The sequence below is a fragment of the Schistocerca piceifrons genome, chromosome 2, assembly GCF_021461385.2.
Source record: "Schistocerca piceifrons isolate TAMUIC-IGC-003096 chromosome 2, iqSchPice1.1, whole genome shotgun sequence".
NCBI lineage: Eukaryota > Metazoa > Arthropoda > Insecta > Orthoptera > Acrididae > Schistocerca > Schistocerca piceifrons.
In genome coordinates, this window is record NC_060139.1 from 342530349 (window position 1) to 342548935 (window position 18587).

Here is an 18587-nt window from a genome sequence, read left to right on the forward strand (position 1 = left end):
ATGAACATTAATTTACTTTCATTGGTGTAACAGACAAGTATAGCTGGAAACCTGCACTAAAAAGCATTTGATAAAACTAATTTTCACTGTTGAAAATATTATTAGCTTCTCAAAGTGGCTGTTATCTAACTAATGTAAGTGTATATATCTGTTATAGTGATACATTCCTTATTTTCAATATTGTTAGAGGTACAGCCCCTTGTATTTAATGGTAAACTCTACACATGATCATTCAACTTAATCACATCCCCCTCTCTCTGCCACCCTCTTTGAAAAGGAACAATATTCAAGATTCAAGCTTAAACAAAAATCTTGTAGCTAGTGTAATGTCACTGAAATACGTAATAACAGAGCACTTAAGGCTCTTCATTTTGTGATAGCTGAACTTCTGCATTAGGATGTGCACTTGGTAGAAGAACTTCGTCATTGAACTTACCATGATAAATTCCTTAAGTTTTTCTGTATTATTCAACTTTGTGTAACAGTTGAGTAATAATGTTGTATGATCCTCAGTTGCAAGACCTTGTTTATGCAGAGCTTGCAGATACGTTGTTAATTTATCAATATGCTGAGAATCCAGAAACTGAAATCAAAACAGAAAGCATAAGCATTCATACACTGACTAGGACCAGTAAAAATAATTTAAAAAAATATTTATTTAATCTCTCTGTCATGTGATTTGGTTATGGCAAAATACATTTAGCAATAACTGTTCATTAAAAATACATTTTAAAATAATTAAGACATTCACAATGCATAATTTTGACTAAAGTTCAGTCTTGATCACGTCATGTATGTTTTAATGATATAGGTAACCGGTTTCGGTTCTTTCTACAAAACCATCATCAGACCTGTGGATAAATTTTAAGAAATACTAGATACCAATCTTTAAATAAAATGAAAGTGTCTAATGATGTCAAAATTTAACAAGATAAAATAAAATTAATTATACCCATGGCTCCCTTAGGATGGTAGGCGGAGCTCTCCTTGCTGCTACGCAGTCAACTGATGGTTATGAGTGCTGAGCACGAGCTTAAATATGCAGAGGCTCCGCCTATTCCTGTCACACTACTTCACAACTGCCAATCAGCGTTCATAATATGACGCCATCGTCAAAGTATAAAAGTAGGAAATATACTAATAACATAAAATTGATTTATTTCAATATCTGATTAACAGATAGTTAGTATGTCTACAGCTTATTTATATTTTGGATAAAAACAGTGAACTATGATGTGTAATAGTTGTGCCCTCTATGGGCAACCTTAATACTATTACAATGCCAGTTACATCAAAGATGTGAAAGTCCTTGGTGTTGTGGTATATATCGATTATACTGAGTCGCCTACATCACAATTGCATCTTTGTTGGATGCTGCAGAATCGTCTTATTTTAACTGTAGTTTTTATAGTAATATTCTTTGTAGCAGTAGGGAAGCAGCCAAGAGTACGTTCCACATTATGTATATCTGAGTAACTGATGAGACTGCTGATAAAATTTTTATAAAATCATCGATCTAATAGTTTTTATAATAATCAATGTCAATTTAATTTTTTTTTTATGTTGTGCAGCATATTTTACATACATTGCTTTTGCCAAGGGTATAACTAGTCTTATATTTTTAAAAAACAAAAGAGTAGATGCTGTTATTATAAAATTTCGTCAAAAAGGTCGTAATAATATTTTTCGCAGAAATCTAATTGTTCATTGAGCAGCATTGATGATTTGGTTTTCAAATGAGCATATATCTCGATTTCTTCTAGGATATTCATGAGTAAGCCTTTATTTGCATAATGAAGAACTTGTAAATTCTGTTGTACTGTCCCCTCAGCATGATTATTGAATGCTATATGATGGCCAAATACAGACTTTGTTCGTGAGGTACCCGACATATGTTCTTTGTACCTTACTGCAAAATTTCGACCTGTTTGGCCGATATATATTTTCTCACAGTCTCTACATTGGATCTTGTACACTCCTGATCTGGTAGATTTTCCATTATCTTTACTTACGGTATGTCTTAATTTTTGTTGTAATGTATTGTCACATTGATACATTATTGCTTTATAATGGTTCAAAAGATGAAATTGAGAAACTTGCTATAAAATTAAACTCTATGCATCCGAAGTTACAATTTACAGTTGAGCATGAAAATCGAAAATCTATTAACTACCTAGATCTCACTATAACTAATAACAATGGGAAACATTTATTCACCATATACAGGAAACCTACAACCACTGATGTTGTTATTAATGCCACATCATGTCATCCTGACAAGTATAAAAAAGCATTTTTTAAGTCTATGATACACCGAATACTAAAATTACCGCTAGAAGCTAATGAGATCAAAAAGGAAATGACCATCTTAAAACAAATTGCAAAAACCAACTCTTTCGACACACGACAGGTAGATATCATTTTTAATAAAGTACAACAATCACAAAGTACTCCACTAATAGGTAATCCAAAATACATGAAGATGACATATATGGGAAACATATCAGATAGAATTACTAATTTATTCAAAAATTCTGGAATAACAATAGCATTTACAACTGACAATACATTACAACAAAAATTAAGACATACCGTAAGTAAAGATAATGGAAAATCTACCAGATCAGGAGTGTACAAGATCCAATGTAGAGACTGTGAGAAAATATATATCGGCCAAACAGGTCGAAATTTTGCAGTAAGGTACAAAGAACATATGTCGGGTACCTCACGAACAAAGTCTGTATTTGGCCATCATATAGCATTCAATAATCATGCTGAGGGGACAGTACAACAGAATTTACAAGTTCTTCATTATGCAAATAAAGGCTTACTCATGAATATCCTAGAAGAAATCGAGATATATGCTCATTTGAAAACCAAATCATCAATGCTGCTCAATGAACAATTAGATTTTTGCGAAAAATATTATTACGACCTTTTTGACGAAATTTTATAATAAAAGCATCTACTCTTTTGTTTTTTAAAAATATAAGACTAGTTATACCCTTGGCAAAAGCAATGTATGTAAAATATGCTGCACAACATAAAAAAAAAAATTAAATTGACATTGATTATTATAAAAACTATTAGATCGATGATTTTATAAAAATTTTATCAGCAGTCTCATCAGTTACTCAGATATACATAATGTGGAATGTACTCTTGGCTGCTACCCTACTGCTATAAAGAATATTGCTATAAAAACTACAGTTAAAATAAGACGATTCTGCAGCATCCAACAAAGATGCAATTGTGATGTAGGCGACTCGGTATAATCGATATATACCACAACGCCAAGGACTTTCGCATCTTTGATGTAACTGGCACTGTAATAGTATTAAGGTTGCCCATAGAGGGCACAACTATTACACATCATAGTTCACTGTTTTTATCCAAAATATAAATAAGCTGTAGACATACTAACTATCTGTTAATCAGATATTGAAATAAATCAATTTTATGTTATTAGTATATTTCCTACTTTTATACTTTGACGATGGCGTCATATTATGAACGCTGATTGGCAGTTGTGAAGTAGTGTGACAGGAATAGGCGGAACCTCTGCATATTTAAGCTCGTGCTCAGCACTCATAACCATCAGTTGACTGCGTAGCAGCAAGGAGAGCTCCACCTACCATCCTAAGGGAGCCATGGGTATAATTAATTTTATTTTATCTTGTTAAATTTTGACATCATTAGACACTTTCATTTTATTTAAAGATTGGTATCTAGTATTTCTTAAAATTTATCCACAGGTCTGATGATGGTTTTGTAGAAAGAACCGAAACCGGTTACCTATATCATTAAAACATACATGATGTGATCAAGACTGAACTTTAGTCAAAATATAACAATTAATTGATCACTGCTTTCCATAAATGTTTACCAAAATTGCACAATGCATAAATTTATCATGAAACTACAGCAAGAATCTGGTAAATAACTTTCAGGTTTTGTAGAAACTATAGTGATGTCAAGAGGCAGGAGGTTCACTGTTTTGGTGGTCCTCTTGATCTCTTCATACAACTGGTTTAGAATTTCTTCCAAAAATTTAGCCAGGATGGTTGGCTGAGGGGTTAAGGGACTAAACAACAAGATCATCAGTCTCTCAATTAAGGGGTAGTTCACTTGGAGTTTGTGAGATGAGCCATAAATTTGACTGAATTGTCACACTGCGGCAAAAATGGGTTGTGGGTTGAGGGGATTGAGGGACTAAACAACAAGGTCATCAGTCTCTAGCTGAATAGGGAGTCCATCTAGAGTTAGTGGAATGAGCCATAAAATTGAATTAATTGTGATAGTTTGTAGGAGTGGTAAAATTGAGATATTGAAAGCAATATTGGTGCCAAAAATAAGAAACAACTGAATGAGAGATAAAAGCATACAGGCAGGGCCAATCTACAGGCCAGAGAGCAGACAATACCCCCCACCCCACACCTCTCCCTCCGGACTCATCTGCGGCTAGACCAGGGCTGGCCAGAAATTCTGCATGCATGCGATGCTCCTGCACATGTGCAACTTCCGGGTCACAGCGTGCACACCGCAGCCGTCAGCGTTCATGTAGTGCATGTTTCTACGCACAGATGTTGTTTTATCCACTTGCTGAGATACTCTGTACCGGTGCATCCTAGTGCTCTTCCTACAGCTTGCAAGCCAGCCATGGGAAGGTATTTTGCGTATTAAACATTTAAAATACTGTCACAGTCTACTCATTGAGACGTCTACTTTTATGTTAACAGTTTAACCCAGTAAGACAAGTAATACAGTTAACAACCGTGGGTTTTTATTAAGGCACCTTGACCGACGGCATATAAATACGCGTAATGTTTTTGATCTAGTATTTAAAAAAGAAAGCACTTAGCGACTTCCAACGAACCTTAATCATGATTTCAAATAACATTAAACCAATGCAAGGTTTCCTATAACTAACCCTCGGTGCCCTCAGTTACAGCCACATAATTTCTGTCTCACTGACCTCTGAACAGAATGACAACCGCAGACCTCTCGATGATCACCTGTACCATTGTTGCTATATCTTTCATCAGTTCCGTCTGAAATCTGCATAATAATCGACAATTAGATGAATGTTACGTATTATCGACTTCAGCTGAGTGTAGCCCTTCACACATTTAAAAAAAAAAAAAAGCAGTTAGTAAACAATAATTTTTAATTATGAAAGGAATAAATCGAAACACGTTTATCGCTGGTTATGAGAAATGATATAGTTAATATCGGGCACAAAAGCACGGCTCATTGACAAACGCAAGCAGTTGCGGGAGATTTTCATAACTGATGCTTGATCGAAACGACTGAGAACATAGATCTACCGTCCTTTGCTTTTCACAGTACCTGCCTTTTCTCAGTACTTCTCTGTTAAGGTTACGGTCACCAGGGGTAAACGAGACTGGGTATATTGCGCTCTTGCTTGTACCACATAAACAGGGAAGAGGAGGAGCCGCCGCCGTTCATTTAGGACACATGTCGAATAACAGATGTCGCTGTCGCACACGTGCGCACATGTGCAGCACTTCCGCACGTCTGCACACTGTGCAGCATTTGGCCGGCCCTGGGCTAGACACATCTCCCCCATATTCAACTGCTGTTGATCCGATGCAGGGATAACACAGTAACTGAATGAATAATTCCTTCACAACAGGTGGAGAACAAGCATAACAGTAAAAATGGAATGGCTAAAAACCTCATGAGCATCAGTAAAACCAACAATCATAAAAAGGAAGTGCAAAATAATCAGAGTGGTAAGTGAGTGGATGTAGTCGAGTGTTTCCCTGGGCTCAGTATATGATGGGAGACACCCTCCCACGAATGTCCAACCCCCAATGTTACAGATGGGAATAGAAGCCACTCTTTTGGAGGAAGCAGCATGATCACTTGTTCAACTGTTCTTTTGACATCAGCTAGTATCAAGGATGAGAAAGCCTTGAAGTTTGTCCCTCATGAAAGTGCTATATAAAAGGGCAATCCTAAAAATGTAAAATATGCTCCAGCAGAAAAAAAGGCTAACTGCATCTAGAAATAATTAAAAACAGAGTGAAAGAGAAATGACTAGGGCAACTGGCTCAGGAAACAGGGTTGAGGACGCATTGGGCATAGCACGTGGAAGGGGATTCCCCAACCCCAACCGAGCCACCCCATCTTGAATGCAGTTTAAAACATCAGTTCTCAGAATAGAAATCTCTTTCTCAGAGGAAATAAAGAACCAGTTCACCTCTCTGTACATTGTCTGCCAATATTAGTGGCAAATAATTTGCAAGACCATGCTTGAAATCGAGAGCCAGGAGGAGGGAGCATTTGACATGGATTGAGCTACTGTCTGTAAGGTTCTGCAACCACAATGTGGGGTAGATCGTTGCATAGGGTAAAGCTATGGGTTAACTTAGTTTGACTGATGTTGGGATGATGCAGGATAGCGGATTCCTTCTGGGAAGAACAGGAGGAGAAGGGCTGTGTAGTGTAGGCTCCTCGATAGAGTGGGGTTTATGAGAGTTGTTCCACCTCCAACTGAGTAGGGATCTTATCTGCACTCTTAAATCCATGCCTGGGATCATAAAAGTGAATGAGTAGTTGCTTCTCTCTCCACACAGGCAACCAATTCATTTCCTGAGATACCCACTTGACTTGGGCCCCACATAAAGACTACCGAGCTGGTAGTATGACTGAGGTAAGAGGAAAGATCATGGATAGCAGATATTATAGGGTGAAAAGAGTAACACTAATTAATAGCCTGGAGACTACTCATAAGTCACTGCAAATTAATGTATGTTTGAGGGAGTTGTGTACAGTAAAACTATGCCTCTGTCTGATAATGACTTATCTCCATACAAAAACAGCACATGTTTTGACACAAATGCTGTTTCTGACTGAAGGGAGTTGTAAAAACACGACATGTTCTGCTCGTGGCTTTAGAGTTGCCAGTGTAAGTAAATAAAATGTTGTGTGACTAGGGCCTCCAGTGGGATAGACCGATCGCCAGGTGAAAATCTTTCGATTTGACGCCACTTCGGAGGCTTGCGCGTGGTTGGGGACGAAATGATGATGATGGTGATTAGGACAACACAACACCCAGTCCCTGAGCAGAGAAAATCTCTGACCCAGCCGCGAATTGAACCCGGGTCTTGACATTCTGTCGCACTGACCACTCAGCTACCGGGGGCAGACATCAGTGTAAGTGATCTTAGCACTCTGATACAGATGCTGAAAGATCATGGGGGCAACTGAAACTTTATGTCCTTGACATAGATTGGTCCTAATTCATGGTCCAGATGTGTGGAAATACTTGGAGAGTGTTTGGGAATACATGGAGAGCAACATAATAAGGAACGTTGGTGGATGGTCTGGAGAGGGTCTCGAGATGCACTCCTGTAGGAAAATCCTATATGAAGAAAGAATTTGATAAGTCGGAAACTGGTTGATTAGGAAAGTGTTGTATGGTGATTCCGCAAGAGAGCAAGAGTTGGTTCCATTAGAACTGAAGAGGTAAGACCCCAACTTTGGCGAGGAGACACTCTATGGGAATAGTCCAGAAGACAACAGTGGCTAATCTTACTCCATGATGATGTACTACATAATTTAAAAGCCAAAGGTGCTGCTGAGACATTAATCTGCAAACCATGACCGAGCTGGGATGACAACAGCACATGATAAATATGGAGTAGAGTAGCACGATCAACATCCCGAGAAGTGTGGGCAAGGAAGCAGAAAGCATTAAGCTTCACCATGCAGTTAGTCTTAAGTTGATGAATATGGGCAGAGATGTTTTTATCAAATACCAGTCTCAAAAATCCGGACTATGCAACAACGTCAAAGCTCTGAATATCCTAGTGGACAGGCTACAATGACAGAAATACACGACTCATGTTTTTGTGGGAGGATCTGGAAGCCATGGGAAAGTGTCCAAGCAGATGTCCTTTGGCTGACTCCTTGGAATGGGCATTAAATTTAAGGCTACACCAAACAAAAATGTCACTGACATACAGCACAGGAGTAAATTGGTAAGGAACCTTAAAGTCCTAGTCGTGGAGCATAAGTAAAACATGATGGCATCAAGCAGTGACACATTCCTTATGCAGGTGAAAAAGACTGCAATGAAATTTGGCATTTAGAAAAAATCTGTTGCATTGTTGTTTCCAGGCTAAAAGATGGTCAACTGCGGACTGCCCCTCCTGGGTATCACTACTATAGGGTAACAAAAGGCCCCGTGATTCAAGAGCCCAGCATATTTGTCGGGCTACGATCCTTCCAATTTGCAGAGCATATTAGAGAGACTACTCCGTTGGTCACTGTCAATGGACACAGGGTTTTTGTCTGGTTTAAGGATCAGGATGATGCCACTATACCTCCACTGTGAAGGGACACACCTTGTAGCCTAATACAGTAGAAGACACTGGGCACATGGAGTCCATCAGTCACACTCAGATTATGATCATCTGAGTATGAAACGAATCAGAGCCTGGAGCGATATCATGTGACATGTCGAGAGCATGGAGCAATTCCTAGAGAGTGAAAGTTTATCACATAACTCAGGATTATAGAGGGAAGTTCAAATGGTAGGCAGCTAAGAAGAGGACACTGACATCATAGCAAAATACGTCATGATGAACAGCATGAGCTAATGCATCAGTAGAAATATTGCTGTGAAGGAGGAGAACTAGAAAAGCTGTTGATCTTCGGTGGCCCAGTAGACTATAGAGCTTAGACCACACCTTGGACGAAGAGGCATACATCCACGAGGAGATGAAGCCCTTCCAGGATTCCTACCTTCCTGTGTTTAATCAGGCAGTGAGCTTTCACCAAGAGCTAAAAATATGAGGGTGGTACATGAAAGATGTTGCAGGAGATATTGCAGATCCATTTGATGGTCCTGAATAGCTGTTGTAACATCTTTGGTCCACCATGGTACTAGCTGCTGGTGGATGGGGGTCCATAACAGGTGATAGCAGTTACAACAGCACATTGTGGTCACTGGGAGATGTCACTGACAATCTTGTTGATACAGTCTGATGGAATGGGGATGGAGGATGATGGCAGAGGTATAAAATTGTTAGTTGCCCCTTTTGGAGAGCCCAATGTATCAAATGGTTCATTGGGTGGTGACAAAGAAATGAAAGGATAAATGTAAAGTGATGTCACAAAGGTCATTGTATAGTGACTAAGCTACAATTTAGGAAGTAAGGGATCACAAGACCGATGTCCAGAAAGGTGGTAGGGGGTGGCAGTAAATTGCTGCCAAACCGTTTTGGTGAAATTTTCCATACTTGTATATTTATTGTTACAAGGATTTATTTCACAAAATGTATGACAGTAAAAATTTTATTTGACAAAACAATTGCTTAAAAACACTCACAAATTTCGTCTTGACCTTTGTGTCACATGTGAAATTATTTATATTAATCATTTTTCAATGTAAATTACATGAAACACCAATCATAACAATACTATAAGTATCATTTGCTGTCATAGGATCAATATACAAGTCAGTGTTAGGCCAGAGCAATGCAGTTGTTACTCAGTTGTTGTTGATTTGTTGTAAGGCAGCAGTTGTGGTCTATATGTGGGATGTTGGAAGTGAAAGCTGTTAATAAACAAGGAAATTGCTTAACTTGGATGTCAAGAAACTTCCTGGCAGATTAAAACTGTGTGCCCGACCGAGACTCGAACTCGGGACCTTTGCCTTTCGCGGGCAAGTGCTCTACCAACTGAGCTACCGAAGCAAGACTCACGCCCGGTACTCACAGCTTTACTTCTGCCAGTACCTCGTCTCCTACCTTCCAAACTTTTCATATCAGCGCACACTCCGCTGCAGAGTGAAAATCTCATTCTTGGATGTCAAAATTTATTCAAAAAGTATGAAATCTTTTCCACATATAAAGAAAAATCCAGGACTTTCAATGTGAAAAAGAATTAAGAATTATCAAAAACAACAACCAGAATCAGCATCAATCTTTCTGAGTTAAGTATATGAAAAAGCATGTTACATTTCCTGCTACAAAACTCCTAGGTATTGCAATAACCTCTTTTGATTACTTGAGGAAACAGCAACTTATTACTAAAAAAAGTTTGAGTCTTTTTTGTATATTTTGAAAGCATAAGTGTTGCAATACATTTAAGTAACAGGCCTCAATACAGTGCCCTCAATGGCGAGTGTTCATCAGACACACGTATATCATCAGGAGTGCCCCAAAGAAGAGTTATGGGGCCATTCTCATTCTCTACACACATAAACAATCTGCTCGACACATTGAGCACCAATTTCTGGTCATTTGCTGATGATGCTGTGATGTTTGGAAGATTTTGTCATTGAGTGACTGTAGGAGGGTACAAGACGACTTAGACAGAATTTCTAAGTGGTGAAATGAGTGGCAGCTAGCTCGAAATATAGAAAAGTGTAAGTTAATGCAGATACGTAGGAAAAACAATCCTGTAATGTTCGAATACAGCATTAGTAGTGTGCAGCTTGATACAGTCGCATCAATGAAATATCTAGGCGTAATGTCATAAAGCAATATGAAATAGAATGAGTACATTGGGTTGAGAAGGTGAATACTTGACTTCGTTTTTCTGGGAGAATTTTGGGAAAGTGTAGGTTGCCTATGAAGGACATGGCATATAGCATGCTAGTGTGAACCATTCTTGAGTGCTGACCTACTGTTTGGGATCCCTACCAGGTTGGTTTAAAGGAAAGCATTGAAGCAATTCAGAGGTGTGCTGCTAGATTTGTTACCAGTAGGTTTGACACCACGCAAGTTTAGAGAGATTTTTCACGAACTCAAAAGGGAATCCCTGAAGGGAAGACAAAGCTCTTTTCACAAGGCACTATTGTGGAAATTTAGAGAATTGGCATTTGAAGCCAACTTAAGACGGTTCTACTCCCACCGATGTATATTTTGCCTAAGGACCATGAAGATAAGATAAGAGAAATTAGGGCTCGTAAAAAGGTTTATAGACAGTCGTTTTCCCCTCACTCTATTTGCAAGTGGAATTTGAAATGAAATGACTGGTAGCGGTATGTTGTACCTCCACCATGCACCATACTTATATAACCTTTTTACAGAGGAGATGATCATTCGCTGACTCAGTAAATGCTTCTGCAACACTTCACTTTACCAAAGTGATACGTTACATTAAAAAACATTTTTGATACTATCTACAGATGAACAACAGCTAAATAGCTACAAAGGATACTATGTCAGTTTGGGTGCAAATCAGCAGCTGAGGGGAGTAAGTTTCTCAAGTCCACTTGATTTAGATTTTGACTCATAGTGTGACCAATAAGGGCAAGTTCTTGGAGCCATAATTATCTACATTGAAGCTCAAGTTTGTCTGAAGAGACTGCCAGAACCTCACAGGCACTGGCTGATAGCTTTGGTCCCTTCACCGCATGAGATGTCTGCCATGATGCCAACTACTCTCGGAATGAGGGTTCTCCAAAGGGTAGCCACCCGGCCAGAGCAATGCCCATCTAGTTTTATGGCCATTGCTCGGAGTCCAGTTCCTGAAATGGACATGCACCTACTCTTCAGAATGAGTGAGTATGTAACTGCTCGGACTGTGCATTCCTCGTATAGTCAAGAGGCCATCACAGTTTGGGTGCATGAGGACCCTCCACATGGACTGGTCACATTAATAGTTCACACTGTTTAATGTTGATGAGTTTGCAGAATGAGTTCCCACACAACTTTACTTGTTTCAAGACTGCTGGAAGAAACTAATGTCTACACTCCAGTATACTTTAACAGTATATTTTTTGTAGTGTAGAATATAAAGAAACATTTCTATAATGGAAAGCAGACTTGGATGAGAACACAATAATACCACTATTGAGTTTCAAAATTGAAACTCAACTTGGTGGAAAATGTAATGCAAATATGGAAAGGAGTCAAGACATTAATTGGACATGCACCATTGCATCATGGAAGCTGATCAACGTATCTTTTTAATACTGAAATCAGTATCCCAACAAAAAATGCTACTCCTTTTCTTTTACACCTGTCTCTTCAAAAATGCTGCATTCTGGATGGAGAGGGGGGTAGGGTTGTAAGACACAATTATGAGATAGCTGCAAGGTGTCTATTTTGCAAATATCAGTTCAAATTTGAGGGATTTCCTGTTTACAAATACCGACCTAGAATTAGTAGAGTTACAAAATTGCTGACACATTTGTATTCCTACCACTGGTGCAATCGCAGGTAATGTGAAATTTATCTACACTTTGTAATTCATTTATCAAAAAGTTGATCCAGATCATGTTTTTAATACATTGCTATTTTAATGTGTATAATTTTGCTTTCAAAAGGATTGATTCTTGGAGATTCCATTTGTGAACTGGCCACCTTGGAGAGTTCAATTTTTATCCTGTTTCTGCATGTCACTCGTACACTGAAGGTAACCATAAAGATGTTTTCCTATTGTTATAGGATTCAGTCTTCTGATATTTTCTTCACATCACTTCTCCTCACTACTGAGTGGGCTAACATAATTGTCTGTATAGTGATTCTTTTTGTTTACTGTATATGCTGACTAATGGAAGACTTGCTGTTTAATGCTTCTTGAGGTAGTAAGGAATTAGGAGCACTTGAAATTTATTGGCTCAAATATTAGTTTAAGTCTACTTAGCATTCAGACAGTATTCAATAAATTTGCATTGCTGCATGGAGAGTGTTACCTGTCTGGTTTTATAAATGCTCAGTCTCATTTCAACTGTACAACTGCTTTGTGCGGGTCCACTAATAACATTGTCCAAAGAGGAGAGGTTGCTATAACTGTTATAATCGCTTACAATTTCCATGGCATCTGCTGTTATTGAGTGTGTTGAATATTGGTCTGGTATCAGCTGTAGACCAGTTACTAAACTGTTAGAGGTATTATTGTGCTCTCATTCAAGTCTGCTTTCCATTGTAGAAATTTTTTTTTTTTTTTTTACTTTCTGCACTATAGTGTTAAAATATACTTAAGTGTAGACAGTTTTGACATGAGTAAAAGTTGTGACGGAACTCATTCTGCAAACTCTGCAAAATCGACATTACACAGAGTGCCATGTATTATTAATGTTTTTCCCATTGATGGGTAAAGTTTATGGGACTAGAGTTGGATAAAGGGATAAGAGGACAGGAAATCGTAGACACTGACATAAGATTATTAATTTGGAACAGTTTTAAGGAACTAAAAATTTTATCCTTCTTCCCATTTTTAACGGAAAAAATGATCATCAAATGCCAATATTGCTTCAGAGTGCACATTCTTTATGTTTGCTTATATAAATCAGGACTGTGCCAAGGGAAAATTTTAATTTGGAAACAATCCTCAGGATCAGAACAATACAGAATCTTAAGACAGTCATTACCTTCACTAACTTCAAAAAACCCTATGACTCCATAGAGAGGCTGTATTCCTAGCACTAGAAGAAGTGGATATTGACAAAACCACCAGATAATTTGTTGAACAAATACTTACAGACACGACTTCAAAACTTAAATTCCTAGAAGTTTCTGAAAACTTCAAAACTAACACAGGAGTTTAGCAAGGTGATGGGCTCTCACTGATTCTCTTAAATTTGGTATTAGACAAGGTCATCAGAAAGTGGGATAAAGCACTGCAAGGGAAAAACATAGAAGAAATCCATCTGAGATAAGGAAGAGTCCAAGTGAAATGTCCCACTTCTGTCGGTGATATTACAATAACATCTATAGGGGAGGGGTGGGGGGGGGGTGGGGGGTTAAGGACAGAAATGCTTCATAAAATTGCACCTAAAACGGGACAACAAATATCATATGAGAAAATGGAGTATGGTGAATATAAGCACAACAAAGAAAAAATGTACAAAGAATTGATATGTCCAAATATTTAGTAGAATGGACACAATAAAATGACTCAGGTTACATCACAAGTAAAGAAATATTTAAAAATGAAATATTTAAAAATGAAATTAGCATACAAATACATCCAAAACTAATGTAATAAATGATCAGTATTGTTCCAGGCAAAAATTAAACATTACACAACAGTATATGGATCAGCACTACATGGATTCAGCCTTACACCAAATGAAAGAGGTGAGAAAGACTTATTGAAAACAAGAGAATGAAAAATACCCAAAACCAGTTTAGACAGAAGAACAAAGATAACAAAAAACTTAAACAGTCACAGGTACAATAAGATAGAAGAGATTTTACATCCATTTTCACAAAATGAATGACAGTAGGCTACCAAACAAAATGATCAATTTCATTTCCAAATTATAAAACTCCATGGGATGGTTGGGAGACACAAGAAGGGATCTGAGAAGACTTAACATCACAGATGGAACCATACAGGACTGGGAAAATTTCAGGATATTGATCAATAATGCAAAATTCCCTATCCAGCAACAGATAACACAACATAGGAGGGTGATTTCAAGTGAACAGAGGCAGGCCATCAGTCAATGCATGAGGAAGTTCTGGAAAGACAAGATGAAAAAGACTGAATCTTTACCTTAGGTCATAAGTGGTCTAAAACCGGCCAAATTCCATAATTTGAAGATAATAATAATGATGATGATGATGATAAAAATAAAGAAACAGGTCTCCAACATTGATGGTAATTGGGTTATATAAAAAATATGTTTCTATTTCATTAGTGTCACTGGTGCCAGAGGGATAAATTATATTCTATTCTGGAACAAATCTTCCACTCTCCAGCAGAGCATGTGCTGTTCTCCAAATTGCCTGGCATAGTAATACTGTGTGCCAGACCTGAGCCCATAATTGGAACATTGTCTTTAGCTTACAGTGTTCTTGCCATCCAAGTTATCCAGGCATGACACACAGTTCACCTTCACCATTCTACTTCTGGCAATACCCCATCTCCTACCTTCAAACTTCACAGAGGTTCTCCTACATACCTTGTGGGACTAGCACTCCTTGAGGATATGTTGCTGCAGAGAAATGCCCTAGCCACACCCCAAGGGAGTGTTTCCCTAATTGTGTTCCACAAACACAACGGAAGTGAATAAGTGCTTCATAAAAAACTATTAGTTCCATAGTGTTTTTTTCTGACACCTTGAAGATACTAATTACTTCTTCAAAATTTCGTTATGATTTGTGTGCGACTTTTAAAATTTCATTATGGTTTGTGTGTGATTAGTTATGACATAAAATTGAAGTAATCACTAAATAAAACAAGTTTTCTCATTTTTAAAAATTGTATTAACCTTCAAAATAAACAAGATGTTCCACCAAAGTATCAAGATTCTCAAAATGTTCAATCAGAAAAAAGTTTGGGAACTTCTGCCCTAGGGGTTTGTTCCCAGAATGGAGTGTGCACTGCTTTCGAAACTACCTGGCACGTTAACACTGTGTGCCAGGTGCATACTCAAATCCAAAATCTTGCCTTGTCCAGTCAATGCTCTTGCCACTGAGATATCTGAGCACTACTCATGAGATGTCCTCACAGCTTCACTTCTGCCAGCAAATCTTAATTACTTTTCAAAATTCCAAGACAAAATGGTCTACTGCATACCTTGCACTAGTACTTATGGGAATAAAATAAGCTAAAATATAAAGTTACCTTTCTTATAACATAGGAAGGTTCTAGTTTCCCAATGGTTTTAATATATTGCTCAATGGCAGCATTATGGTCTCCCTTAGCATACAGATGATCTCCATATTGTCTGAAGATATCTACTAAGCCTTCTGAATCATACTGCTGACTTTTTGCAATTCTGTAAAAGAAATGAAAACACTAAAAATAAAAATAAATTTCTGGGGATAGAAACAATAAATAAAACTATAAATCTTGTATTTCACTGTCCACTAGGCTAACTGAACAAGATATCACACTCATCATACCTATCCCAAAATTATTAATGACAAGCAAGCTCCTGAAAAAAGTTGTGTAATGCCCTGTTTCCAACAGTTAACTCTTGTGCTCAAGGTGGACTTAACGTAGGTATTTCGTTCTGAAATGTGAATGCCGCCTCATAGCATCACAAACACACATGATACACTGCAAAGAATTTGAAAGATTGCTTTTCACTGCTTCCGATGACTGGAGATTGTTATGGACACCAGTTTCTCGTGGACCTATTACACTAAAACATAGGTTTGTCCCTTGCAAATATGCAACAGAAAATCTGGGACAAAACATAATTTAATTACATCAGCTCCATGGAAAGTAGGAAGATTATAGCTGCAGATCTTTTTGACATCAAGATTGTAAAGGACAGAGCCTTAAACCTGTTGCTCATAGAATGGGAAGGTAATTAACAGTGGCCTTTCTGAAGAAATCATTTTGGTGAGCACCTGAAATAATTTGACAACTGTCGGATAGAGGTTTGGAATCTATTTACCCTGACTGAAGTCCAGAGTGTTAACCACTACACCACCCTGCTTTGCAAAATCAAATGTGTAGACAGTCATAAGCATATGGAAATAAAATACGGCTAATGTAAATAATTTAGGAGTAAAGAGACCACTCACTGAATAGCAGAAGTGTCAAGTCAGTGACAGGCACACACCAATACACAGAGAGTAAGAAACATTTTCTCACTTTCTAACTTACAGTATTGAGCCTTTCACCCCTCCCCCCTTCCCCCGCACCCCCGCACACACACACACACACACACACACACACACACACACACACCTCGGGGAGGGGGGTTGTGCATGCTTGCATCTACTATAGTTCAACAAGTAATTTATTCTGAAAGCTAGCAAGTTTTCTTTCTCTTTTGTACATGTCTGTTGACGAATCAACACTTCTGCTATTTGGTGGGTGGTCTTCTTTATTCCTAAATTATTTACTCACTACCAGAACTGTCATTACTATGATTAAAATCAGTCTTATTTTAACCATTCAAGGTCAACTTGTGACACACTAATCATGAAGTAACTGTCTGAAAATTCCTTCTCATAGATGATTAGAATAAGGGTAAGGTGACCAACCTGGTTTTCTGCACTTAAATTGCAACGTTCTGCACCCCAAAAAAGTTTGAAATTTAGCCCTAGTGTTACATTTGACACTGCTCAACAAGAGAAAGTCAGCATGAGACTCAACACATTGCTGTTTAGCAGATCATGAGCATAGAGCAAAAAGTGTAGCAGTAAAGAAAGAAAGAAGGGTGGTGGGGATATAAAGGGAACAAGAAAAAGAAATTGAAAAGAGTGCACCATTCAATGTGGTTGCAGTATGATTCATTAACACACAGGAATATGTTTTTCACTTCACAGATACCTGTGCTATGTAGATGGAGTTTCTTTGTACCTGTAAATCAACTCTATGATGCTCAGCAGTTTTACTGTAGGCTTCTACAGAAACACAATTTGGTCTTTGAAATTAAAATAAAATATTTCTTTCTTGTGCAAAGAAAATATTAATCCAATAATGGAAACTCCAGGTAGGAATATCAACAATTTTGAAAATACTAATCCCATCCTTTAAGTTGCAAAGTGTCACATGCTTGCAGAACCCCAAGGTTCCAAGACATAATGGATTTTGTGTTAAATTTGTTGTTGCATAAACATTACAGCTTTCTCCATTTCTAAGTAATGTTTCCTATTTATCACCTCATAGAGAGTATGTCTTGTAAAATTTTGTTTCTGTTGGATCCATAGCCTCGAAATATTTTATAATTAAAACATGCTCCATTGCAGGCTGTATTAATATTTTTTATTTAATTTGTGCAATTAGCTAATTTCAACTTTGCATCATTTTCAAGCACATGTGTGATATCAACTTGTGTACATCACACTTTACTTTGCGCAAGTATCAGATTCTACACGTATACAGCCACATATTGTAATACATAAATACTTGTGGACAGAATCCAGATCATAATGCCACACATCACATGTCAGATACTACCAACAGCAATTATGAGTAGTTACTATTACTAGTGTAAGACTGTTACTAGTAGATGACATTATGTGGGCACAACTTTCAACCAGCTGTCCACCAGAATGAATAGTCCCCAGCAAACTGTGGCAAGAGCAGAGTTGACAACCCAATGGTGGAATATGCTGCTCGGCTCAATGTACTCAATTTCAGTGGCTGCTTCACAACCATTGTCATCTGGCCCCTTAATCCCCAGCCCTAGATTTCCTGAACTACATAGATGGGAGTTCTCCTTGTGACACATCCTTTTTCCCGTAATCCTCCTTGACTCTATCTCAGCTAAGACCTTATACCAACACTTCCTTCTCCAAAGTCTTCCCTTCCTCTTTTCTGTCACTCCCTCCAAAACCACCCCCATGTCAAGGTTATCATGCACCGCATGCACTCACCTGTTCTAGTGCCTATATGTCAGATGCCTATCCCATGCTACTCCTGCCTCTCTCTCCTGCATTCCTGTCTTGTATATCTGCTGGCTTCCTCTGAGCAATCTGCCACAATTCCCCTATACTCCCTCCCCCTCCCTGCCTCTTTTTTCCCTTCATTCACGACACCTGACACAACCCCTCACCCCAGTCTACATTCCAAATTAAAAAAAGTTCACATGAAAGCTAGCAAATTTTTCACTTGTGTTTGTGTGTCTTACAATGACTCAACACCTATTCTAACAAGCGAGTTGTTACTTTTATTCCTAAGTTATTTAT

The 18587-nt window shown here is 38.0% G+C and overlaps 1 protein-coding gene across 3 annotated transcripts in view; it reads right to left on the bottom strand.

The window, feature by feature from the left end:
- Positions 1-18587, bottom strand: part of LOC124776759 (vacuolar protein sorting-associated protein 11 homolog) — a 195780-nt gene that overhangs the window by 67166 nt on the left and 110027 nt on the right. For all 3 annotated transcript variants that reach the window (XM_047251896.1, XM_047251895.1, XM_047251894.1), the window contains 2 exons: positions 15562-15715; positions 437-583 (listed from right to left, as the gene is read on the bottom strand). In XM_047251896.1, the coding sequence (XP_047107852.1) occupies positions 437-583; positions 15562-15715 (301 nt within the window). The remainder of the gene's footprint in view (positions 1-436; positions 584-15561; positions 15716-18587) is intronic.